The 24669-nt window shown below is 50.8% G+C and overlaps 2 protein-coding genes across 2 annotated transcripts in view; one reads left to right on the top strand and one right to left on the bottom strand.

The window, feature by feature from the left end:
- LOC119446654 (uncharacterized) overlaps window positions 1–24669 on the bottom strand; it is a 97403-nt gene that overhangs the window by 59248 nt on the left and 13486 nt on the right.
- On the top strand, window positions 18906–23278 carry LOC119446656 (uncharacterized). The gene is made up of 2 exons (XM_049664317.1): window positions 18906–19258; window positions 19456–23278. The coding sequence occupies exons 1-2, from the start codon at window positions 18962–18964 to the stop codon at window positions 19795–19797; spliced, it is 639 nt and encodes a 212-aa protein (XP_049520274.1). The 5' UTR covers window positions 18906–18961; the 3' UTR covers window positions 19798–23278.

Genomic DNA, 24669 nt, shown 5'->3' with positions numbered 1-24669 from the left:
AATGTTTTCCACCACCACCCGGCCTCTCGGGCATGACAGGTGAAACCGAGCCGAGTCTCCCGAACTTTCACTTTTGTCAATTTGCAAGCTATACACCGCTTAGCGCGTTCGTGCCGCGCTCCAGTTCCCACGAGAGCAGGTGCAAGCTGGCGTTTGCGCGCACGGAACCTCAAGGGAGTGTTGTATATGTACGTACGCGCACACTGCTGTTCGTAACTAGGAGCGACGGCTCAAGTTCTCCTCTGGCATGCAACTTTCCTCCCAACAAGCATTTTCCTCCGGCCATGGGGGCGGAGCGGCAGGGACTGTTCGTTGCGCTAGCACAGCTAAAACGTTTGCTCTTTCTACTCGAACGTTCGCATCCCTGCACCTGGCTACCACGCAGGGTTCCTGGCTTGACCGAGGCTCTCCAGTCTCGACAGTACGGCGTCAGCAGCACGGCGCGTAAGCTAACGCGAAGAATAACGTTCGCAAACTTACTTGCCGCCCTACAAACAAGCAGTTGCGCTAGCACCGGGGTAAGCTAGGACTAAAGGGAGAGGAGCTGCAGCGCTACGATCTCGAGGTCACTCACGGGACAGCGAATCAGATCTTGAAAATTACGGGTTGCAACATCTCGAAGCATGCATGCACAGCGGTTTCTATGGGGGGTCCATCGCAGTGAAGGGCTTCAGATAAATTTTGGCCACCTGGGGTGCGCCCGAAGTAGAGTATACACGAGCGTTTCTGCACACCGCCCCCACCGAATGCGGCCGCCGCTGCAGGGAATCGAACTGGCGACCTCGTTACCACCGAGCCACCGCAGCGTGTATAACGCCCCAGAAATAGATGTCATTAAAGAAGAATCGGAAGAGACACTATGCCATATGCAAGGCGGGCCCTCGAAGAGAGGGACACGTCCCTCGCACAAAGTCCTCGCTCGGTTGCGTCGTTTCGCAAACCACAAAAATCGAGGATAGAAGTGACTCCCCATCACTTTGCACTGAAACAAAGTGCAAACGCGCTGCCGGTGCGACGGCTTCCATAAACCACGTCTGGCAGTCTTCGAGCTCTCACCGCCACCCACGAACGGTATACACAAAAGGGTTGTCAGCGTGACGCCGCCGCCGCACGCTGGGCTCACACTGCGAGAATACGCATACGCAGTAATTTTCCTGGTTGCAGAGATTAAAGGGGAGGATAATGCGGCCTCTGCGACTAACCGAAACGGCGACACCAAGGACGGCAGTTTCTAATTCAACACTCCCCACAAAGCAGGGAGGACATTCGCTGTGCGCGACACGCGCATTGTGCGACTGTCGCACGAAAGAAAAAAAAAAAATTGAACATACCAGTCGGCCAACCAAGTTTACAACGCGACGGTTCTCATTTCTGAGCGGGAAAGAAAAAAGAAACGCAGTAACAAACGTCATGTGCAAAGACGCGACGGCGCTAAATGCGGTCACCGCAATTTCCGCTGCAGGGACACAAGGCGCGTGAGTCACCGACGACCTTGTACGGTTAACAAACACCGCCGTACACAGAACGAGCGCCGCTATGGTCAAGAAACTATACGTAAGGGACGCTCCTCTCTAAGCCCTATATACAGTCCGCGCAGTTTACCTTGGCGGTCACAAGTGTGACCGCGTTGTCCTATTCAAACGAAGATAACGTCCTTACACTCGCAACAGACTCGAACGAATTAATCATGACGTGAGCGATCGCAGCACCTAAGCAGACTGCGGTAAGGAAGTTAGGGACGGAAAAGAACAATGAATAAAACGGAAGAAGGCAAAGAAAAACAGTACCTGACTCACAGTCGCTGGAGCTACCGCGCGACACACAGAAAGGATAGTTGTCTATCCAGTATATAGGAACGGAAACCGGGACAGACCAGTATGTAATGTCAGACCACACACGAGTAAAAATACGCACGCACAAGCGCACGGCCCGCCGCCTCCAGGAGACGCAAACCAGTTTTATTTCAGTTTTATATTTTTCACACGAGCAGGAAAGCAAATGCAAATGGGCAATATCATTTCCATCGCGCGACTACCAAAAACAAACGAGGAAAAAAAAGAAGGCAACGACCGTCTTCTTTCGCGACTAACTACGAAACTCACGTCGTCTGCACATGCCGTCTGGAGTTTACGCACGCTTTCTCAACTGTCTGCCTTGGGCGCAACCACACGCCCAATGCAGGGACTTCTCGAGAAGGAGGAGTGAAAGAGGAGGGGGGGGGGGTGCTGGAAGCGCCCCTCGGCGGTAATACGGTTATACATACAGGATGAACGCGCGGCGTGACCGAAGGAGCAAATTTTAAATGCGACTCGACTCGAGTGAACGATGCGGACAGAAGCATAGCGGAGAACCAGGAAGGTGTCGACCGTGCGTACGTTCGTTCACAGCGAAAGGACGACTACACGACATTAGTATTCTCTTTTTCATTTCGTTCTATTAGAAAAAAAAAATGAAGTATACGACGAAAGACGCGGTGGAGATACACGAGTCGGAGAAATCTTTCCTCACGCGTCGCAAGCGCGCATTATGCTAATGAGAGCCGGAAGAAGGACGGCGCGAAAACATAAGAAAAAAAACGCAAAACAAAACATCGTGCGACGCTGCAGTGGACAGATGGCACGGCAGCAACCGCTGTAGGCACACCGCCCCCTTTCACATATCGGCGGCGAGGAAGCAGCGCGATTTGCTACGCCCGACACATCAGCACCGAAGCAAACGCGATTCGAGCAGTGCATGCTCCGGTGAAGCCGGTCTGGGAAGTGCTGCAATAAAACACGGAACCGAAACGAGTTGCGCAACTACAGGTAATTCGCCGTTATGACGCACCATAGGTCGGCGGTGTCCCTTCTATACCTATACAGCAGGGCGGCATGATATACCTTTAAGATTTTGGCTTTCTGGCGACTGCGTGCTTAGATATGAACCACGCAAGTATACACGCAACGGTCACAGAAGGGCTGCGTGCGTCCCTCTGCCCTTGTAACGTTTGCGTTCAATTCCAAACTAGAAATAGCTTGACCTTCAGTCGATAAGCTTTTAACGATGGACGCAAGCTGCTTGCACATGCACGCTCAAGGCAACTATTCAATGACGACACTGCGCATGCGCGCGGAGCCCGAGCTCTAGTACGCAAGGCTACCAGCGTTCGGGAACTTTGACGAGCTGTTTAAAACTTCATTAACTTCTGTTTCTCAATTTTTTTGCCTCATTTCTAGCGCTGTTTACTAGTCGCGCTATTTCGTTATATCAATGACGAAGAACACTGTCGTATACGCTACTGTGGATGTTTAACGTAATTGGCTTGAGCTAAAATGGCTGGCGGTTAATGCTTCCTGATGCCGGCAAGATAGCGACAAAATTGCGATATTTGAACCTCGACGACATTCGGCCACTGTGCAGAGCGTTTCAACTTGTGACTTAATACATTAGTACGGTCTGCGTTATCAGTACACAATCAGCAGCATCACAGTAGACACCATTGGGTGCAAAAATGCGAATTCACGCCTGAGATGCACCATAGCAATTCGCCTTTATTCGAAAATGAAATGATGCGGTGGGATACGGTGACAAGGTGTTTTGACTGGGACGACGCCCTGCATTCGCGGAGGTCATCCAGCTTGACTTCCTTGAGTCGCAAAGTTCTTATTCTTTCTTTTTTCTTTTCTCTCTCTTTTTTTTCTTTTTAGGTCAGAAGACATTACGACGTGTGCGCAAATAACGGAACATCCACTTGAAGTTACTATTTCGCCTCCTTCGGTGTTTGGGTTTATCGACACGTCAAAATAGCTCGAACCGTCAAGGAGTTGGTAGGTCAAGAGACAACTACCGCTGAGAACGCTGACGCTTCCCTGTTATTCTCGCTGTTCTGAGAACAATGGCCGCCACGCAAGGAAAAGTTAATGGAGGTGGGAAGACAGATTTAAGGCGACATTACAGAGGAGAGCTGCAATCTGTTTCGTACAGTTACGATCAAACATCTGAAGCTGGCCTATAAGGAAAAAAAAATGTATTTGCAGCTTAGGCATGCAGGAAAATCGGGTGGTATAGCTAGGTTATGCACGTATACTCCCGGTCTACCAATGTAAGGCATCGAGACAAATCCCACGTAGAACGGATGTGTCAGAAATTTGAATGCCTTGCCGAAGCCGTTGTCTCCAGACTTTTGCACCCAACTGTATTTACACATACACACAACTCGACGTCTAGACATCGTGAGCACCAACAACAGGAACCAATTTCTGCGCCGCGCCTACGCTTATACTGTGTCGTGCGCAGCGCTTGTTACCGCGCTAGGAAAATAAAGGAGACAAATACAAAACAGGGGGTCCCGCAAGGGATGCGTCACGAACGCGCGCGTCCAGCTGCTATTTGCATACAGGATGCTCTCGGCGAGCTCTTCTCTTCCTGCTGCACATCCTATGCACACACGCCAGACCAGGATTTGAAAAGCAACCTCCCACCCAAGCGGCGTCGTCACTGGTCACGCCGCTTCCGCTGCTAATTCGAGCCCTTCGCACCTACATGCGCGAGGGGCGACGCCCGCCAAACGAAGACAAGTTTCCAACTGAAACTGCCAGAGTGAACGCTAGTGGCGCTGCGAGCGTTCGAGGAAGAGAAAAATAATAAGGAAATGCATGCATACCTGATTAAATCAAGCCGGCTAGGTGACTGTCACCGCCCCCTTTCAAAGAGGATGCCAATAAATCATCACCATTCAGCTACCATCAGATGATGGGTATAGTATATGGACTTGTGTATAAAGTCCATGCTTACGTCTTCGGACGCTCTTATGGCGGTATTAATTAAGGCGTAATTTTGTAAACTTTCCAACGTTCATGCATTTCTGGAAAGTAAGGTTGTCATCCACTTGAGTGCAGCAAGAACCTGTAAAGGCAACTCGCGTGCGAGTTTCTCGGAAAGTAAACTTCGAGTTTGAATAAATAATTCGTCCTGGTACGGGCATCGATCGAACCCGGGACCAACACCTTTCCGGGGCGGTCTCTATACAAATCTAAGCAAAGCCAGGCTATATATCCATGACATATTTCTAAGCTAACCAGGATCAAATATTTCTAAGCGCACGAAGACAATTCTGCGCAGGTAAAGAATTATCGCGAACTGAAAAATTACGTTCTGGAGTTTTACGTGCCAGAACCACGATCTGATTATGAGGCACGCCGTATTGAGGGGACTACGCATTAATTTTGACCACCCGGGGTTCTTTACGTGCGCCTAAATTAAGGTAAGTATTTGCATTTCGTCTCCATCAAAATGCGGCCGCCGCGGTCAGGAATTTAACCCGCGACCCCGTGTTTAGCAGGGCAGCACTGCAGCCGCCAAGCCACCGCGGCGGTTCCGCCAACTGTTGCATTCATGACGCGATAAATCGTTGAATATGATCAACCCGCAATGACGTATAAGCCGTTATAAGCCAGGAGGACGAATGTTTAGAGAAATCGATGCACTACCAGCATTCGCTCGCTGTCTGGCTGAACTGTCACACCTACACCTACCGGGCCCTTATGATAAGGTTGCTTCCAGATTTTTTTCTTTCAGTAAATTATGTTTTACACCCATACACTACGCGAGGAAGGTCGACGTCCAGCCCTTGAAAGACGCGTATAGACGTGCGACTACGTTTACACGAACGCGATAAAGCAGGGTCGAGTCGGCTTATCAAGCCGAAATCCGGTCGTCGAATTACGCGAGCTGGCGGGTCGGCTTGGTCGGGCCGACCGGGCGTCGAGAGGTGTTCTTTCAACCCGCTTGCAAGAGGAAGAGTGACTATAGCCCTACTCGCTTGGCAACGCTGTCTGTTCGGGCTGGGGTTAGCTCGACTTCCGAATCGACGCACTCGCAGCAAGTTCGTATGAACGAGGCTTAACGCGTGCCTCGGCCGTAATGCGGTCGCCGATTGCACGCGCGGCCTGCAAAGGCCGCAGCGACGGCCAGCTTCGAAGGGTCGCGCGGCCCACGCGGTTGCGTGTTTTGACAGGAGGTGGCGGAGGGGGTGATAACCTCAACCGTCGTCGACAGCGAAAGAAGCTCCGCAGCGGCCAACGTCAACAGCATCGCCGGGAACGTTCCAAAATAGCCCCCCCCTCGAAGAGGGCCGCCCGACGGAAGCCTTCGCGCGGAGGAGGCAATGACAGGGGACGCGCTCGCGTTGTAGCAGCACGCAGAAATGTGCGTTGCCTTCGCCACGGAGGCCGAAGATACTCTTGTTTGTCTTTCACACCGCCCCCACAGCGTCGGCCACGTGCTATATGATCCGAGCTTTTCCACGCGACGGATGTTCGGCATAAAGGGACACACCTACACTGAAAATATATGTCAGGTTGTTTACTCTAAACCTGCTTAGTTATATATAATAGATTGTTCTATAATCGCATGGAGCACTTAGCGTGTCTCGGTCCGTTCAGGTTGATTACCTGAAGAGGTGGACATTGCATCCGCTTTGCATTACTTGGCCTTCGAAGTCGCAAAATAAAACAACTATAACGAAATAACTAAATTACAAGCGACTAAAATCGGGTACCCAAGTTTCCCCAATTCTCTTTTAGTTTAAGACCGAGCAAACAAGCACACATTAGGTTAATTGCCGAAGGAATGAGAAAAACCGAATAACAAAATTACGTTCTGAACAGCTCAAATGAGTGCATTCGAACTGCAGTCACGGTTGCGGAGCAGCACGTACGAAAAAAGAAGGCGAGCTCGTCTCAAGGTTACCTGCCACGGACCTGGAAATTGAGTCGGAGCAAATCGCACCACCACAGCCCTGACTCCCGCCGAACTCCGCTCGTCGTTCATGTTACACACACCTTACGGAGTGAGCAATTTATCTCGAACGAACCCAAGAGGCCCTGAGATAAACAGCGATGGAGTCATTTCGCAGCTTTTTAATAGTCTGGTTAAGCGGCGAAGCGTTTAATAAAGGTCGCCGTTTCAGAGTCTCTCACGCGGCGCCCCGTTCAGGCGCACATCCGGCAGCCCGAAACAATCAGTTTCGCCAGCCTGTTCACAATGCCAACTTGCACGCATCGAAGGGCGCGAATCGCCTATCGATCAGCAGCGCCTATACACGTATGCGAATTACGACTGACAAAAAAATGGCACCGTCTGAAGCCGATTAAATGTGCGGCAACGCTTTCGAGCTCGCTATGCAAGCTGCCATTATAACCACCGCGTGCACCCGTGCAAAAAAGAAAGCAGCGAATCTTGTCCGTTCAGGTTCCTCGGCATCTAGCATCAGAGAGACGAGAAATCGCGGCAGGTGTAACTTATACGACCAAAATGTGCACACACACAATACCTCTTTCTAAACCATCATTACGGTGTCGCGATCACTAATGATATTGCGGCCGCGTTATTACAAACGCGACTTGACGCCCGTCCTTTTTCACTCCGCGGAGTCAGCGGCCCGCAGTGCATGCCACGTCCCCGCGGCTGATGTAGTGACACTTAGCTTCGACAACGCCCCTTGGCAATCTCAGAACTCCGCAATCTCGTAATCTGCAGATGTTTTGGGCGACTGCTCGCAGGAAGTTGAAGTGACAGGAGGGAGGGGTCAAAACAAGTCATCACAAGAGTGGTCGCCGTTACTGAAGCGCACGCCGTGACAAATTCGATCGACGGAGGCGCTGCCGAATCAATCGAGTTTGCCGATGAATATACCTGCCTAATCTGTAGAGATAGCGCGGAAACCATAATGCATATTTTGTTGGCGTGTCGCAGTATCCATCCTGAGGTCAATGAGGACGTAGTGAGCACGCACGAGACTGGGATTTCGGGGGATAGCAAAGGAAAGCACATAATGAGAATCTGCGGCGGAGAATAGTAAAAAACATTGCAGTATTAGTGGCGCAGAAGCAGATAACACAAGGAATACAGATTTTGTGGCAATGCTTTTTTTATTTTTCAGGGTCAGTAATTTGTTAACCCGAGCCGTGGGTTTTAACTTAAAAGCCAGCAATAAGTACAATAGACAGACAACATGGAGCTAGCTCGCGCAAGACATGAGTAATCGGAGATGGGCGGGAGAGGCCGTCTGCATGCAGTGGGCATAAACAGGGTTATGATGATGAACAGGCACATAAATGAAGGTAAAAGTGACGAGCTTGGGGGCATCCGCCACCCCTGCATGACTATACACACTTGGATAATGTAAACATAATGTAAAGGGGATGCCCATAATATCCATCCAACATCCCTCAATCCAGTTAAGCCCCCTCGTTTTACCAGCAGACTGAACGGAGTCGAGCGGAATCGAGTGCCGAGAATCACGTGCCAACCTCGCAATAGGCAAATGACATCGCGAGCTCTATTACGAACTACCGGTGAACCAGTTTTACTGGACGGAAACGAAGTATATAGCCAAGAGCGAGAAACCAACCAACCGTGGCAGCCTTTCCGCTACGAACTGTAGTGGACTTGCTCACCGTCTAATTTCGCCTCGCTCCCAATATCAATTCGGGCAAGGCTAATACGGCGCACACACTACGAGAGGCTTACAGGAAGGGGACACTTCGTAAGACTTAACGCACTCAAGCAGAAACGAAATGTGCGACAGCGGTTACTGAGCACAAACGAGAGAAGTTTAAAAACAAGTTAATAGTGCGATCAGAAAACGCAACTGCTCTCCCGCCGCCATACAGCGTGCTCTGCCAGTCAAAATAATCGGGTTGACAGTGTTCCAAGCTATGCACCACAGGCAGTGACAGTATGCGTTATAGTGGGGTTCGAAGACCGAAGGCACCGCAGGACACGTACCCGCGGCGACAGCTGGTTGGTTAACCAGCGCCGGTTAAGGAAAAAGGCTAGGAAAAAAAAATAAACAAGGAAGGAATATGAATAAGGAAGGGCAGAGCGATAACCACGACCGCGACGAGCACGCGCAGGCAGGCGAGTGCGAAGCTGACACCCGAAAAAAGTGGACCACTAGCAGCAGCAGCGGCCACGTCTCAGCTGGAACAAAAGAGCCAGACAGGAGAGAGGGCGAGAAAAAAAAAAAAAAAAGCCGCAGACGACAGACAGGAGACGCGGCCACAGAAGCGGAGCGAACACACCACAAAAGAAGAAGCCCCCCCCCCCAAGCAAAATGAAAAGAAAGTTGAGAGCAAGAGATGAAATTAAAAGAAGCAAGTCAATTCAAAACAGCCACGCACAGAATTAAAGAGGACAACACGCGAGGAAAGAAAAAGAAAAGGCAACGAACCGAAACTGAAAGCCAGACTGGACGGCGGCCGGCCGACGCCAGACGCAGACCTCGAAAGGGCGCAAAACCAGAACGCGCGCTTTGAGCACAGAGCGACACGCGCGCGCGCTCGTGCCGCCTGACGCGAAGAGCAGAGAAGCCTTCCTGGCAGTCGGGAGAGCACGCTTCGCCGTATCGAAGAAATCGTCACGACAGCGGTCAGCGATCGATACGCACAACAGTGAGGGGCCCACGTCGTTCGTTGACAACTCGTTAACGGGAGCACTCTCAATTGTTTGAGCGGCACAAAGCGCGTCCACACCGTGGGCAGCGTAAAACTGGAAGAGGCTGAGAGGCTGCCCAGAATAGCCGGCGTATATAGTACGACTTTCTTCCGTGTGCGCAGAAGCCATAGACCGCGGTGGCCCTGTTTTGCAACGCTACACACTGACCACGCGACTAACTGTTTCCAGTGCTTCTTTGGAGAAAGTCGAGAGAAAACAGCAATGCCTTTCATCTCGCCGCTGTTTTCGAGCGACGTGAGCGCTGTTATACAGAAAGCCACCATGCGAGTGCATTGTGGAAGGCGTGAAAAAAACAAGCGCGCGACCTTACTCCCGAGAAGAAACGTGCGAGCTGACACCGCTATTCAATTAAACTATAGACAGTGTTTCTGCTTGAATAACAATCACTCGGGCGATGCACTGATCTGCAATGAACCACTGCGATGACGCAGGCGTAAGCTTCCAATCAAGCAGCACGTCCGATCGTTCATTGATATATATACAATGATCGTATATACGCACGGTGACTGGATGACACCTGAATACGTCACGTGCCACTGGCGCTGCAATGAAAGTCGAATGAGGGCGCACTTCAAGGTTTCTTAGTAGAGTGCCTCGATACGCACGCCAGTGCGCGGGCATCAGGGCACCCTATTTCTTAGAAGTATACATATGACGCACACGAAAGACAAGCAAGTTCCAGAGATCAGCGTGAGCGAGATTTCAAATTGTATCCTACAACCACATACGGCGTTTTCCGCTAGCACCACGTCCTCTTGTGTAAAGTAAATGCAATCGAATTGCTACAGCGAATTCGCCTAACTCCGCATTCATCTTATTTAACTTCGTACTGTGTGTACTCACGTACGTGTGCTACTTTTGGCTCGGTGAGCTGTGCTTTCTGTATCGTCTTTCATCTACCTATTTCGTATGACACCACCATATTAAATATATGTTTTCTAATGTTTGCGCTTGTTTTACAGACGACTGGTATCTGCACAAAGATCCCCTTTTTTTATGTGATGTGGCCGCATTCTAGGCGGCATGAGCTCACAACTACAGAAAAGATTCCTGCATTCCAAGAAAGAATCCATTATGTATGCAGTATTGTGATGTCGGCCACAGTTTCGAAAGTGGGTGAGTGCGACACAGAAGGCCCCTCAACCATCTGCCGCAGCCAATTATCGCAAGCTGTCGACTTCGGAGCGATCGTATCGGCGAGCTATAGCCGTCTCGTGCCACTACCAACTGCCGTGGTTTCCTCCTAATCTGTCCCGTTCACTTGAGGTCGTCACTGGTAAACACGCTAGTAATCTGACGCCGGCGCCCAGACAACACGGATACGACGCGAGGTCGCGCGCCCATGCTAACGACATAACGAGAACGATGACGCAAAACGCACGCGCAGGCACATCGCGCTACTCAGTCAAGCGTGTAGCGCGTGCACACGGAACGCGCGTGCATAACGCGAGGTATAGGGTTGATCGCAGCCAGACGAAAAAAAAAAAAAAACCATTGCCTGCTTTTCGAACCACCCAGCGAGACAGCTATAACACGTGTCCTATAATACCGTACAGCGCTCCGGAAGCTATAGAGCCGTCGTCAGCCGATCAGGAGCTGAACATTAACAAGGCTATTAGCCCTTCATCAGATGCACAGTGTTCCCGTTTTAGTATAATAGCACAAGAGCGCGTGGCTGACACTATACCGTCCGCGTCATCTGACAGTAACTACCGATACTATAGCGAAGGTATGTTATGAGCTTTTGTTAGGAAAACCTGACGCCCGTTCTCCCGTCAAGGCCACCTTGCTGTTACATTATATTATATATATATATATATATATATATATATATATATATATATATATATATATATATATATATATATATGCACTCCCTCCCTCCCCCCTCCAATTTCTTTTCCCCCTCCGTGCAAACCACGTGAAGTTTAGTTCTGGATCACTACAACACAACGTCCTCGTTCATCCAGCGTGCGTAGCCGATAAACTATACAACGGATGGAACTAAGTTCAGATGCCGAAAGTGCAGACAATATATTACGGGTTTATGCTATCAACTACCGATGATTGTCCACGGGATTTTACAGGTTGCGTATGGCCGGCATTTCCGTGCAGGTACACCCTCCCTCAAAAGTTTTCTGAACCCGAGATGAGAGTAAAATCTCAATTTCATCACAGCCTAGGCACAGGTCCTTCAACCGAAAGGTTGATACTTCTCCGTACTATCATCACATTCCTAACATACATTTCACTTTCTGTGGTGAAGTAGCGAGGAAATTTACCTTATTCTCACTTTCCGTGTTCCAAAATATTCTGAGGGCGGCTGTACGTTTAGGGGACCCCAGGCAGTCTAACAAGACACGCGAGAAAACAACAAGACTACACGGGTGAAACTGGGCAGAGTCAGAACAGTTGCACCGAAGCTTCCACAATACTGCACGGCTTTTACACAGACGGCATACATTAAGCACGCAGCCGGCCACTCGGCCAAGCAGTCAGCCATCCAGGCAGCCCGCCCGTGTATGACTCATACGGGAAAAAACGGCACAGGTCTGCAACAAACGGTAAAAAAAGGGCGGCGCCATGTATTTACGCCGCGGTCGCACGCCGGTGGGCACGTGGCGCCACCGTGCGGCGTCCGGAAAGGCGCCGTGAAGCGAGTCGCGCGCACTAGCCGACAACGGGAAGAGATATACCGGGGGTGGTCGGTCGGCGGCGAGACGCAACGGGGAGACAAAGATCACCGGGAAGCAAGCGACAGAACCGCGTGTGTGTGTGCGCATGACTGCGAAACCGTCTCTAGGCGCAAACCGCCATCTTCCACTAGATTCGGCTGACGTATGCGAGATCCCGTACGGCCCAACCTATAAATAACTGCAACCGCATTATACTCGCAGAATAGCTCCGTAAATCTATCGGATCAGTCTGTCCGATCGGATACCACCCACGACTGTGTGCACTCGTCCTTCCCCCTCGAGGTTTGTGCCGTTTAATAGAAGACTGCATCACACGCTTCGACTAAAGTATCACAAACTCGCGTTACCACCCAGCGAATACGCGTCCAAAATATAACGCTACACTCAACTTCCTTTCTTGAGCTCCTAGACAGGGCTCGTCGCATTTGGCGTATATGCGTCTGAAAGTGCCTTTTACACCTCGAAGAAAAGCTAAAGCTATGCATATTTCGCCCATCAAACTGCCTTCACTGCACAAGCACCAAGTTACAAGAGTTGTCGTGATCTCATCAAACTGTTTCCTCAGCTTCAACAGCTCCGATTGCCCAGCTTTCTTCTCGCGTCCTCAATTTTCGAAGCATGCGAAGCCAGCGTCAAATTAGCTTTGGGTACGAATACCTGCACTGTAGCGCTCTAATGCTGGTGGCTCACGCGTGTCAAAGCAGTACATGTGAATTGATCCTGGCGTATTTAACATCCTGGTCACACCGACCAGCACGACGCCGGAATCGCTTTCGATATGTAATGCGCAGTCACAATTCAAAATGAAAACTGTTTTCAATGGTCAAAACAAGTGCTCTTGCAATATTCCGACGAAACAATTATAAACAAAAGCCGATAAACGAAGGGAACGAGACGAGTGTTCGGGTTGCACAGGGGGTGAGGGAAAGTGGGAATGGAAGGAGGAAAAGAGAGTGAGCGCTGCCATGTACACAGGAGGATGCAGCACAGCAGGAGTATTAGGGGTCACTGAGGCTATAGTGCGCTTCAAAAACTGCACCATAGCGCGCGAAGAGGCTTTCGCGCCAGCGACGAATTCCAGACCGAAGTTTCCATTGTTTTTGTTTGCGTGCAATGTGTCGCCCGTCGTCACTCCCTTCCCGCTACGTCCTTTGCCGAGCGTTTACCCGCTTTTACTCCCGCCTCTTCCGTCAATATGTATGCGCCGACGGAAATAAAGACTATTTTTATTATTATTAAAGCACCGAGGACAAGCACCCTAAAGCCTTACAGGTGCTTGAAATCCACGAGGGACATGCAACTGACAGCTTGACTGGAAGGACCACGCAAAAAAAAAAAAAAAAAAAAAATTCCTGCACACGTACGCACGCAGCGTGTTCCTGATACACGCGGATCGCTCACCGAACCGCGAGGAAAAGACACCAATCATCGCGAGAACTAGAACGCGCAGCTTGACCTGCGGAGACGGTCGTTGCGGGACGCGGAGTAAACACAGGACTCGCGCAGTTTCGAAGACTGCCTCCCCTGTGAAGGGTCCAAGTACTACACGGAGTTCTCTTGCGCTTAGCGAGCAAAATAAAAGGAAATAAAAGCACGACCACAGGCGAACAAACAGGCCACGTCGAACACGCAGCGCGGAATGCTAAGTATACGTCTCCGGTCCGCCTAATAACAAGAGCGGTAGACAAAATACACACGCCACAAAGAGGGCCGGCCAAGCAGGCACGCTCCAAACGATATCCTTTATACTCCACGTCGTGTTCACCGACCGCCCATATGTGATCGTGCAGCCGCCGACATCGAAGCCAGAGTCAAATGGCAAAACGCAATAAGAAGAAGAAACCGAGATTGCTCGCTGCAATATTTGAAAGAAGCAAGAAACAAAGAAACGTAAGGCAAATCTTGGGACTTGAGAAACGCCTACGTTGAACACGCGAAGGGAACCAGCGACGCTCACGCATGCTCGGTCCATGCACGGGAGTTCGTGGAAGCAGCGAACACTGCGTCGACTGAGCGAAATAGCAACAAGAACTCGAGGGCTTGATCTTGAACGAGAGGTCCTGAACATACACAACAGCACTCGGCATTGTAGCGGCAGCAGTGGTTGCGAAGGGCCGGTCTCGCCAGCGTCACAAAGTGTTGAGCGACCGCCGGTGGTACACGACTACGCCTGCAGGATGCCTTTCTCGCACAGGAACCTGACACTCAGGCTGAGCAATGTCGGCGTGAGTACGGCACAATTTCGCGATCAACGCATTTGGGCTAAACTGCTGCAGGGTGTGCGTTGCTTAGATTCTACTGCAGCTACAAAAAGCGACACAGGTTTTTATTACGGATTTGGAACAGAAAGGACTAGGAAAAAGAAGGAGGCCATTGTCCGCAGTGTAACTGCCTAACCTTGAGGTAGAAACCTGAACAGCGGCGTGCTGGGAGTAACGAGATGGGTAAGAGAAGGGGAAAATACGAAAGAAGAGGGAAGGTGAAAACGCAAATATATGCAATATGAACACGTTGATGGCTGGAATGGCGTCAGAATGCGGGCAAACATGTTATAATAACGCCTTCAGAGAGAAGAGAAAAAAAAATGTATGGTGTTCGCGAACCTGTCGCTGCCGATTCGGCACGGGACGCCGGTGAAAAATCTGGCAAAAAAAAAAAAAAAAAAGAACTGGATGAGGGGCTATTGTCTTTAGACATTCATGCTTGATTTGACTACGCGAGGGATAGACAGTTATAGCGATCGACATCGCGGTCGAAAAAAAAAAAAACACTTTGCAACACACCTCTTCCTGTATGTTGCGCAGTGGTACCCGTACGTGTTCATGGCTGACGAACCGGGAGGCGGCTCCGAGCTCAAGGGCATCACCGGCTCGATGATCGACTACATCATCAAGTCCATGGGCCTCAAGTGAGCAGCGCTTGCACGCACGCACACACACAACGCACCGGGGCACGGCGGCGGTAGCGCAGTCGACGCGTAACCCGACACCGAACGCAGCATTAGCGCAGGGAAACAGAGGCACGCGTGGCGCGCAACATTCCTGCCTGCCCTACGCAGCAGCGTAAGCGGGGCCAGTGACGCAACGAGACCCCCGCAGCGCGTGCCGTTATTCGCAGTGTGCGCGCAGCTTATACTACATAACGACGGCGACCGCAAGCCACGCGTTCTCGAGTTCATTCCCCGCGAGTGTACGAGGCTGTGACGGTCGCTGCCACAGACAGCGCGCGCGCGACAGTGATTACAGCGCGATTCGCTCGCTCCTGACTTGCAGTCGCGCAACGGGGGTTTCGGTGACCGGCGAACAAAGCGGTCCTATTGTTGAGACAGATACCGCCTGACTCCAAGTTCCATCAGTGTACTTCTGTGTTGATATACAGTCGAAGACCTTTTACTTTTAATATTTAATCTTTCACGATTATACGAAGCAGGCTGGACCAAGCCTTTAATTCACCCAGAAATACAAATATGCGACTGTATTAAGCAATAAACGATCGCGCACTTGGATACGGTATTACGGGATCACATTTCGGAATTTCACTGCTCTTGCAGAGGCTTTTGAAGTTTGAAAATGAATCCTGTGTGAATTGAAGCTTGAATTCCGCTCGAAGACATTCTGCCACAAGGCGGCAATCAAAAGTGTGCGAACGTGTTTAAGCACGCAAATGGAACAAACTCCTGGCTTTACAGCAACCGTTAAGTTTCGCAGCGTAGGCGCAGAGTAATGTAAACCAATCTCGAAGGCCACGTTGTTGGCTTACTGAAAGTGATATATAAGAGAAGATCCTGTGACATCACGACCGCCATTTTTTTTACACATACCTACAACTCAGCCTCGACAACAGCAATAAAAGCGCAGCGAACGAAGTGGGACAGAGATGAAAGAAAAACTCGTGTCATTACAGGCAGCGCATAACAGTTGACAAATGACGCGTCGTCGGCACATCGAACGGTGACGACGCAAGTGTCACCGACCACGCAATCTCGACTTTGCGCGCAGGTATCAACTGGTCCAGCCCCCGGACCTTGAATGGGGAGAGCTGAGACCGGACGGCTCCTGGACGGGCATGATGGGTCAACTGCAGAGAGGAGTAAGTGCCTCGAACCTAATTCAAGCACGCGACGTGCGTTCCGCATTACGGGGTGCTATTACGGACATCGTCGAATTCTTCCACGATGTGAAATCCTGCAATGGCGGCATCTTTGAGCCAATCAGAAGGGTCGTACAGTAGTCCTCTGGTTCAATCACAGCTGGTAAGATGGCGAATTCGACAATATGACGGAATGTCCTGGATAGCAACCCCGTATGGATGCTATTCCACATAGTCTCGTACGAAAAAAAACTGACGTTAATGTCTAAGAGACGTAAGTATGGCGGTTCAGCTAGCATGGGTAGGGTGGCTAGAACTAGCATGGTAATGATGCTTGGATTTGTCTAAACTTAGTCCTTGCGGCTTCGAACAGCTTTGTGACTTTACATATTAATCATTTTCAACAAAATATTGCGTCACAAATATTACTATTGGCAGTGATTACGCACGTGCGCGGAGATTTACTGCCTCTGTGCTCAGAGAACTACGAATGCCTGGAAATTAAGGCAGATAAAACGTAAGAAATAACGTCCCAATCGCCATAACCACCATTGGTAGATGACCGATCGGAGCGCCACAGTTACCTCTAGCAATCTTGTCGGAAGCCAAGTACGCTATTCTATAGACTCAGATTCCGCCATCTTTGCTGCTTGATTTAATTATTGGGCGAATAGCCGATCTGTCCGCGAACCGGAACTGATAAGACGACAAACTCCACGATATGGCGGAATTTCGCAGTGTCCAGAACAGAAACCCTGAACACAAATTAGCTACGCAAAGGAAAATTCAATACGCCGTTGTCCCGAAAATAAAGAAACAAGGAAATGTATATCATCATTGGCGCCGTGAATACGAGGCCATAGCTTTGCTTCTCCAGTCGGTATTCAACAATCGCGTGCGGGCATGGTCGAATCCTCACAGCTGTCCTTCAAACGCGCAGCCGCGTCCCACGCTGTTTCGTCACGACACTGCCAAGAGGAGGTTTACTGTTAGACCGCTGCACAAACAGTTCCGCGTTTTCAGGAAAAAGCATTCGAATGTGGCAGACTTTGAGAACTACTCTGAATTTATAAAGAACCTAACCGCATTTGCAACGGCAGGCTAACGTAACAATATTAGAAATTGGACTTTAATATCTTGGACGGAGAATGTACAATTGATCGATCGGGTTTAACGTCCAAGCAACAACTGAGCTGTGGGGCGCAACATTAGAGGAAGAGAGAGAGAGAGAGAGGAGAGAGAGGAGAGGTTATCTTCTGGCTATCTCGCTGAGATAAGCAGGAAGCTCTAACGTGCTCATAAACCGGAGTTTCTAAAATGTGCGCATAATACACAAAATCATTAACGTGTACTTAAATAGAGGAACCGTAGCATGTAACAGTTCTTTTCATTGAGCATTATTTTCGCCCTCAATCACTGGGTCGCCTCCGTTACGTGCCAGTAACGTCCAATCGCTGCGACGGGTGATGCGAAATGAATGGAATCGACGAAAAGAATCGTTCCGTAATACGACCCCAGAGAGCTTTTACATCCCGATCCCATCAGACAGCTGATTCCGCAGCCGGGCGCCGAACACCCACAACTTCGTTCCCAGCGGCAGAAAGCCACTGCGACTGGACCACGGTAAAAGGCGGGTCGGTTTGCCTTGCCGGGAAGTTTCTCCACAGGGAGACGAACACGGTCAGCAGCATTAGCACCGACGCGCAGGAGGCGGACCTGGCACTGGGACCGTTCGTGCTGACCGAGAAGGAGGCGACCGTGGCCAACCCGTCCCCGGCGTACACCGACGAGGACATGGTCATACTCAGCGGCGTCGAGAAGGAGCACAAGTCGAACGTGTACGGATACGTCCGCGCCTTCGACCTGCAGGTGTGGATGGTGCTCCTCTGTTTCCTCATGGTGGCCGCCAGCGTCGCCGTTGCGGCAGAGATACTGGTACGTATACGATGCGACGTGGCCTCCGAAATCACGCGACCGATTTCGGAGGCTGTCGATACAGACCGCTCCTTGCAAGGACGCTTTCATTTTAGCAGAGAGATGATAGGCTTAGAACAGGTTTACCGTACCCTGGTGAAACAGAGGGCATGGACTGGTTAGTTGCACTCCCTTTCTAAAGACTGCAGGCCACAGCGCGCTTGACGGAAGATGCTTCTGGCTCATGTGGTCGGGATTATTCTGTCTCTTTCCTGATACTTCAAAGATGTGTGCTCAACCTGAACTTCTGAAGCGCTAAAGAAAACGCTAAAATATCCACAGGCTTAGCAGAGAAAGCGAACTTTATGCTCTAGTGCATTTAGTTGACTTGTACACATGCCTATAGCAACTTTAAGCTAAACGAGTTAAAAAGGCGATGTAGTACATGTAACGGTATATCAACGGTTAAAAACGCTCGCAGTGTCCTGGGCAGTCCTTCAAAAGGCTTTTGTCTTGAATTAACTAAGCGCGGAAAAATTAATTTTGCTCCATCGAACGAGCCGCCACAAGGACGACGGTAGATCGGCTTCAAATGCTCTATTACTTACATGAGATCGGAATCCATCTACGATCGACGCACGGCCCCTATACAATAACTACAGGGCACAGAGCCTGACCTTCACATAGCACTAAGCGTCAAAATTCGGGGGGGGGGTATATGATGCGACATTCACCTCGTGGGACGACGCGCGCAGATTCCGGACATGCGGCTGACCCTGCGCCAGCGGCGACAGCGGATGGCGCGCATCTTCTGGGTGTACATGGCCTCCATGTTCCTGGAGAGCTCAACGTTCCAATTCGCGAGCCACTCGCAGCGGCTGCTCTTCGGCAGCTGGTTCCTGATGCTAGTCATCCTCATGAACACCTTCGTCGGTTACATGGAGTCGGCGCTCATGTTAAAGGAGGAGACCGACCGCCTGGACACCATCGAGCAGCTGGCCCTCAGCCCAAAGGTCCGGCCCATGGTCTTCGAAGCCGCCGGATTCCTCAAGATCATCGAGGTAACACGCAACGGCGCTCCGGTCCATCGGTAGCACTCTAATAGTTTCAAACCCAGGCCTCAGAGGGAAATGTAGCACTGCATTCGCTGCAGCCACCAGATGAGCATAGCAATGAATTGTTGCACAATTTGGCACGCTCTTGAGAATGCATAATGCGACCTTTGTTGCTTCCATGGTTCACATTCTCAAACGCACAGGAGGCGGAGGGCTACGCGTTCGAGAAGGTGCTGGCCACCATCAAGGAGTTCAGCGAGGGCCAGCAAGCCGAGGAAGAGGTGCGCGGGGAGGAGCTGTTTACGCCCCCGTACCTGCTCATGGTGCTCAAGAAGGAGGCGGCCATCCTCATGGAGAGGATATCGCTGCTCGCGAGGGTGTCGCAGCACTGCTACGACGTCGAGCTCAAGGGCGAGGGGCTCTTCCACCTGGGCCGAACGCGGATACTGCAGATCAAGATGGTCTTCTACGTCCGCAAGGATTTGGAACCGAAGCTGCAGGTACGCGCGGGCACGGTACACAGAGCACGCCAATCACGCACATAGGGAGGGCGTCGTCGGGACCGCCATCCTTGAGATTCTGAAGTCACGAATTAAAAGGGACATATCAGATTATATACATGAGCATATACCTGCCAACTCGAGAGCGTTAAAATTCGTAAGATTGGTGCGGCCATGACAGGAGGGGGCGGCGGGCAGATTACATGACTTGCCGCAGGTGGGAAATTCTTTTCGGCCACTTTCACTCCCCTCTAGCTTATTTATATATTTTTATTTAACATAATTAAAACTTCCCCAATGCTTTGTCTGCCTTAATTTTCTGTTGTCCGTATAGTACTGCGCGACTAAAAAAAAAAAAAGAAAAAAAGAAAAAAATCGAGTCTCCAGGATCCCCTCTACTTTGTTGCACGTTATAGTACTTCACGGCGGAAGGCAAGAATCGTTATGTTTCTCTTTGAGACGAAAGGAGTGAGCGGCCATGAACCGCACGCGAAATTGCATCGAGATGGCCATCTCGACGGACCGCGCGCGTCGAAGCGCCAAAAATTATGGTGAGGCATTAAAAATAAAAATAAAAGCGACACAGGAAATCTTGAGGACGGCCAGCTACAGAGCTGCACGGCCCGCTATGCCGGAACAGAGTGCGATAAGGAGGCGAGGGGGGTCCGCCACGAAGAGGAGGAATGGCGCTGGCGCGAAACAGCCATCGCTGTACAGACTCACGCTTATAGACAGCAATCATAATCCACCCAGATTCTAGCTTACGGGCTGCACGCGGGTGGGAAAACGCCGCGGGAGGCGCTAATTACGAAAGCGCGCGGGCGCAGCGTACAATGCGCGTCATATTTTGCATAAGTATGGCGGCCTCTCTCTCAAGAAACAGACGCTTTCGCCTCTGTTTCTCGAGTGGGGCCCGCCACGAGGCGAAAGCCTCCCGGCGCAATTTCCATTGTCTTTCGGAACACGGACTGCAGTGTTTTCTTGCTTTCGCGTCATTATAAGGAGAAGGGCGTCCACACTTCCTCGTGCGAGTCTAGCTGCCTTGGAACACAGCATGCGCATCGCGTATACAACCCGATTCCCAGCGACGGCAATCAACGATAACCATTGCGAAGATATGCCAGGCAGTCTACAACGCGATTCTCATGAGGGAGATGGTTCCAACGCTGCCACAGCAAAAATAAAACTAAAAGATTTTGATCGTGTGAAGAAGGCTTTAGCTGGCGCCAAGAGGCACCGCAATCAAAATAGACAAACCAGATGCCTAGCAGGATAGCGCGCAACTCGTTGACGCCGCAAGCTAACCTATAACGACTGATACTGGTCGCCGCAACACGGCGCACCACCATTAGCGTTCACTGAACCGGTTGCTCACACCATCGTTCGAATTTGCGGTAATCTACCCAGTGTGAAACAGTTAGCGTTGTTTTAGGTTCACATGCTGCACACACTCATATGTTATGAGAGACGCTGAAGTGGAGGGGGCGTGCTCGGAATAATATCGAATAAGATGTAACGCGCCTGAACACGAGGTCGAGGGATTGCTTCCAGGCCTTAAACGGCCGCGCTGCTGTGGTGGCGGGATGCAGAAACGCTCGTCTAAGTGGCAGAAATTAAACGAAGGAATCTGTGTGTGTACGTGCGTGACCCGACGTCTATAAGGGAAGCCTGTAGATCGCCATTCCACGGTGGGCCGGATCCTGTCAACACCGCCCGGGATCCTGTCCAGAGACGTTTAACGCGCTGAAAGTACATGTAGGTCTCCCACGCTCCCGCTGCTTTCGGCCCCACTTGTGCCAATTTCTGGCCGACAAGCTTTCACATGCGCGACCCACGACGGAGCTGCAGCTAATATGACGAGCGGTTCTATTCTGACTCAATCTTCCGCCGCTGTCAAACTTTAGTCGAGTCGCAACGTGTGGGGTAGGCTCGACAACAACGAGATGGGACGTGTATATGAGCAGCTAGACCGTGCCGCTGTGCGCAGTTGCTTCCAGGTCTCGCAACATCTCGCAACAAAAGACGCCGTTCATGTACTGATCGTCGTAGATTTTCTTGCTGCTCTTCTATATCTGAATGAGCGTTTAGATCGCTTCGTCGATACAGCAATCTCCTCCGTTACGGACACAACAGAAAACTGATACTCAATAGTTGACACACGTGAACGCCTACCTCACAAAGTGTCACGTGTGCAAATGCCGGGCTGCACCGCCTCGCGAGACCTGTCAGGTCTAATTTCACTATTTCCACGTCACGAGTGCCCCGGCAAGACAAGCAGCAGCTGCTTCCAGCGCGGCGACACATAAATATGACAGCGTTCGCCAGCCTTCACACACAGCACCAGCGCACAGCTGCTCCCGCCCACCTTGATTGAAACATTTTATACGTGCGATGCTTGGACACGATGGAAAGACGAGTGAATTCCTACGCTGCTCTATCTACGCACACTGTGTTTCTTCAAAATGTGCGTACAAACATAGGTGAGGGCTGTCTTCCACTAATTTAGCTCATAGCGTGCCAGTATCCGCTCTACGGACGAACGTGTATATAGCCGCTGCTGATGTAACAAATGCTCGACCGCAGTCAAATTTAGAAAAATATTTAAAGCTTGTACCGGTCAAGATCCCTAAGATATCTACTCCCGTTTCCTTTAATTTATTCATTATTGTTATACATGCCCTAAAGGCCTACGTTACAGGATTCGATAGCCTACATAAAACAAGTGCGTTGGTGGTAAAACGTTAGTGCATTGATTGCTGTATCAGATTCAGTAAATAGAGACATGGGAACACATCCTTCAAGAGCAACGGAAGGGGAAACAAAATATAAGAGAAATTAACACACCAAACTCGACGCGAGAAGAAAATTGAGTCAGCAAACACGATGGGACTTAAAGCTTGCAAATATGTGTTTTTTCTGCTCTGCAAACCAAATCCGTCAGCAAATTTAGATTTCCAATGACCTATACGAAAACAAGCCTACTTGAAGCCGTTATTACAGGTTATAGGGCCAAATTCAAGTGTTACCCCTTTTGTGCCTTTAGTCACTGCTAGCTCACGTGGTTTGTTCTCTTGTTGGATACCACAAGAGCCTACAAAACACTTTAGCCTATATAAGGGTCAGATTATGGCGGGCCTCAGTGTATTCATCGCAAACTGTTCGGATAGCCTTACCGGTGAGAGCTAGCTACTTCGAAGATCGGCCCTTACATCAGCTTTCGCCAAAATATTTGACAGCGGTCTCTCACTGCCGTGTAGGACGAAATCTTCCGTCGAGTCCGCTGGATCATGGACACCGGCCTGAACCTGTACTGGCACGAGGACCTGGTGCCGGACCCTGGACCGTGCTGGACGCGCTTCCATCCGGACCACCTGCACGACTACCAGCCTCTAAACTTTAAGGACTTCGCGGCCATTTTCTACATGATGCTCGTGTCGCAGGGCTGCGCATGGCTGGGATTCCTCGTGGAGCTGGTGTTGTACTTACTGCTGCTGCCTGAAGACTCGCATCGAGCTGGACCACGACACGTTCATCAACTAGACCCCCCCCCCCCCCTTTTTTTTTTTTTCCTCGTCTCCCTGAATTGTTATATATCTGGAGAGCGCAAACTTCAGAAAGGGCGCGTTCGAAGTGGACCATGTTCACATTCAATTTAGTCGAGAACACCTCCAACCACCGAGCGACCGAACTCTGCGTATAGTGTCGAGCAAAAGTTGGTAAAGCCGGTAACGGCCTCACGCATACCAGCAATCCTGCAGCACGGTCAGGACTGCACGCTAAACGAAAGGAGCAGCGCTCGATCCCGTCTCGTACTTCGTATCCGTCTTGCTTTTGCGTTGTTCACGTTCAGCACGGATTAATAACTAGCCTATGTCAGCCACCTTGCACGCTAAAGACAACGAGATCCTGGTAGCCCCGAAGAACCTAGAACTAGACTCCGCTAATGAATGGTGTTATTGAAGTGCGCACCGACGCAAATATCCAACCACATTACGCGTTTCTTAAGGCATCTAGTATAGCAATGAGCTAACGTAAGACCATCCTAAGCATTGTATTCTGAGCGCGTTAAAATGTCAGCTCGCAAAAGACGGGAGTTTGAGCGTGCCGGCTACTACAGCCGTGCGGCAGCTGATCCGCCGCAATATTTTATCGCGAAAGATAACTCGGACTTCGAAAGATAAAGCAGCATGCAGACGAGACACAAGGTACAAGGACTAGCCGTGGCAATTTCGCCGAGTCCCTCACACAAACGAGCGACTCGCGACGACAGGCTTGCCATTAAACGTGAGGGCAGGGCCTAAATACCAGTTATCTTTTCGTGGACATTCTTCCCTGAGGAAAGGACTCGTCGAGCGTGGCGTTTGTCAGATGGCGAAAAATAAATGACAGCTTTCGGACGGGACTGCAATCGTATTGCGAGGACCACCGGGGCGCTTCCAGACTGCCTCATTCCTTCCGGCTCCCTCCGCTAAACTATCAACTACTACTACGCACTATCGCTAAACTAACCAGTCCCCGACGGCCACAGCCTCCCGTCTCGGCCCGACGGCTATATGGTCCGCCGGCCAACGGAGACAATGCACGCAACCACACGCAACACCCCGCCTCCCGGGTAGAGGTAAGAAAAACAACCAAACAGGCAGATGGAAAGGGGGCGTGGCAGCCGGTCGCGCCGACGTCGGCGTCGCCGTCCGCACCGCCGCAAAACGCATTCCTGGCGGCAAAGCGCCGGCACTGCAAAAGAAAGCAAGAGGCGAGAGTGGGAGGCAAAGTGAGACAATGTCACGCCTCCGTCTCTCCTCCTCCTCGTCTTCCAACCTCCGGGGCACGGATCGCTATGGTCCGCGATGCCGAGCAGGCGAGAGACGTTCTCGCACGGTCCCGAAAATCGCACGCGAGGAGGGCTGCCGAAAAAGC

This window comes from Dermacentor silvarum, chromosome 3 (assembly GCF_013339745.2).
Source record: "Dermacentor silvarum isolate Dsil-2018 chromosome 3, BIME_Dsil_1.4, whole genome shotgun sequence".
Classification (NCBI taxonomy): Eukaryota; Metazoa; Arthropoda; class Arachnida; order Ixodida; family Ixodidae; genus Dermacentor; species Dermacentor silvarum.
The sequence above is the reverse complement of the archived record's forward strand: the minus strand, read 5'-3'. Positions and strand labels throughout refer to the sequence as shown.

Bases quoted from the DNA above. Each gene is read 5' to 3' on its own strand.
- LOC119446656 (XM_049664317.1), top strand. From the start codon at position 18,962: ATGCGGCTGACCCTGCGCCAGCGGCGACAGCGGATGGCGCGCATCTTC. The intron at 19,259-19,455 runs GTAACACGCAAC...TCAAACGCACAG, and splicing joins GATTCCTCAAGATCATCGAG to GAGGCGGAGGGCTACGCGTT.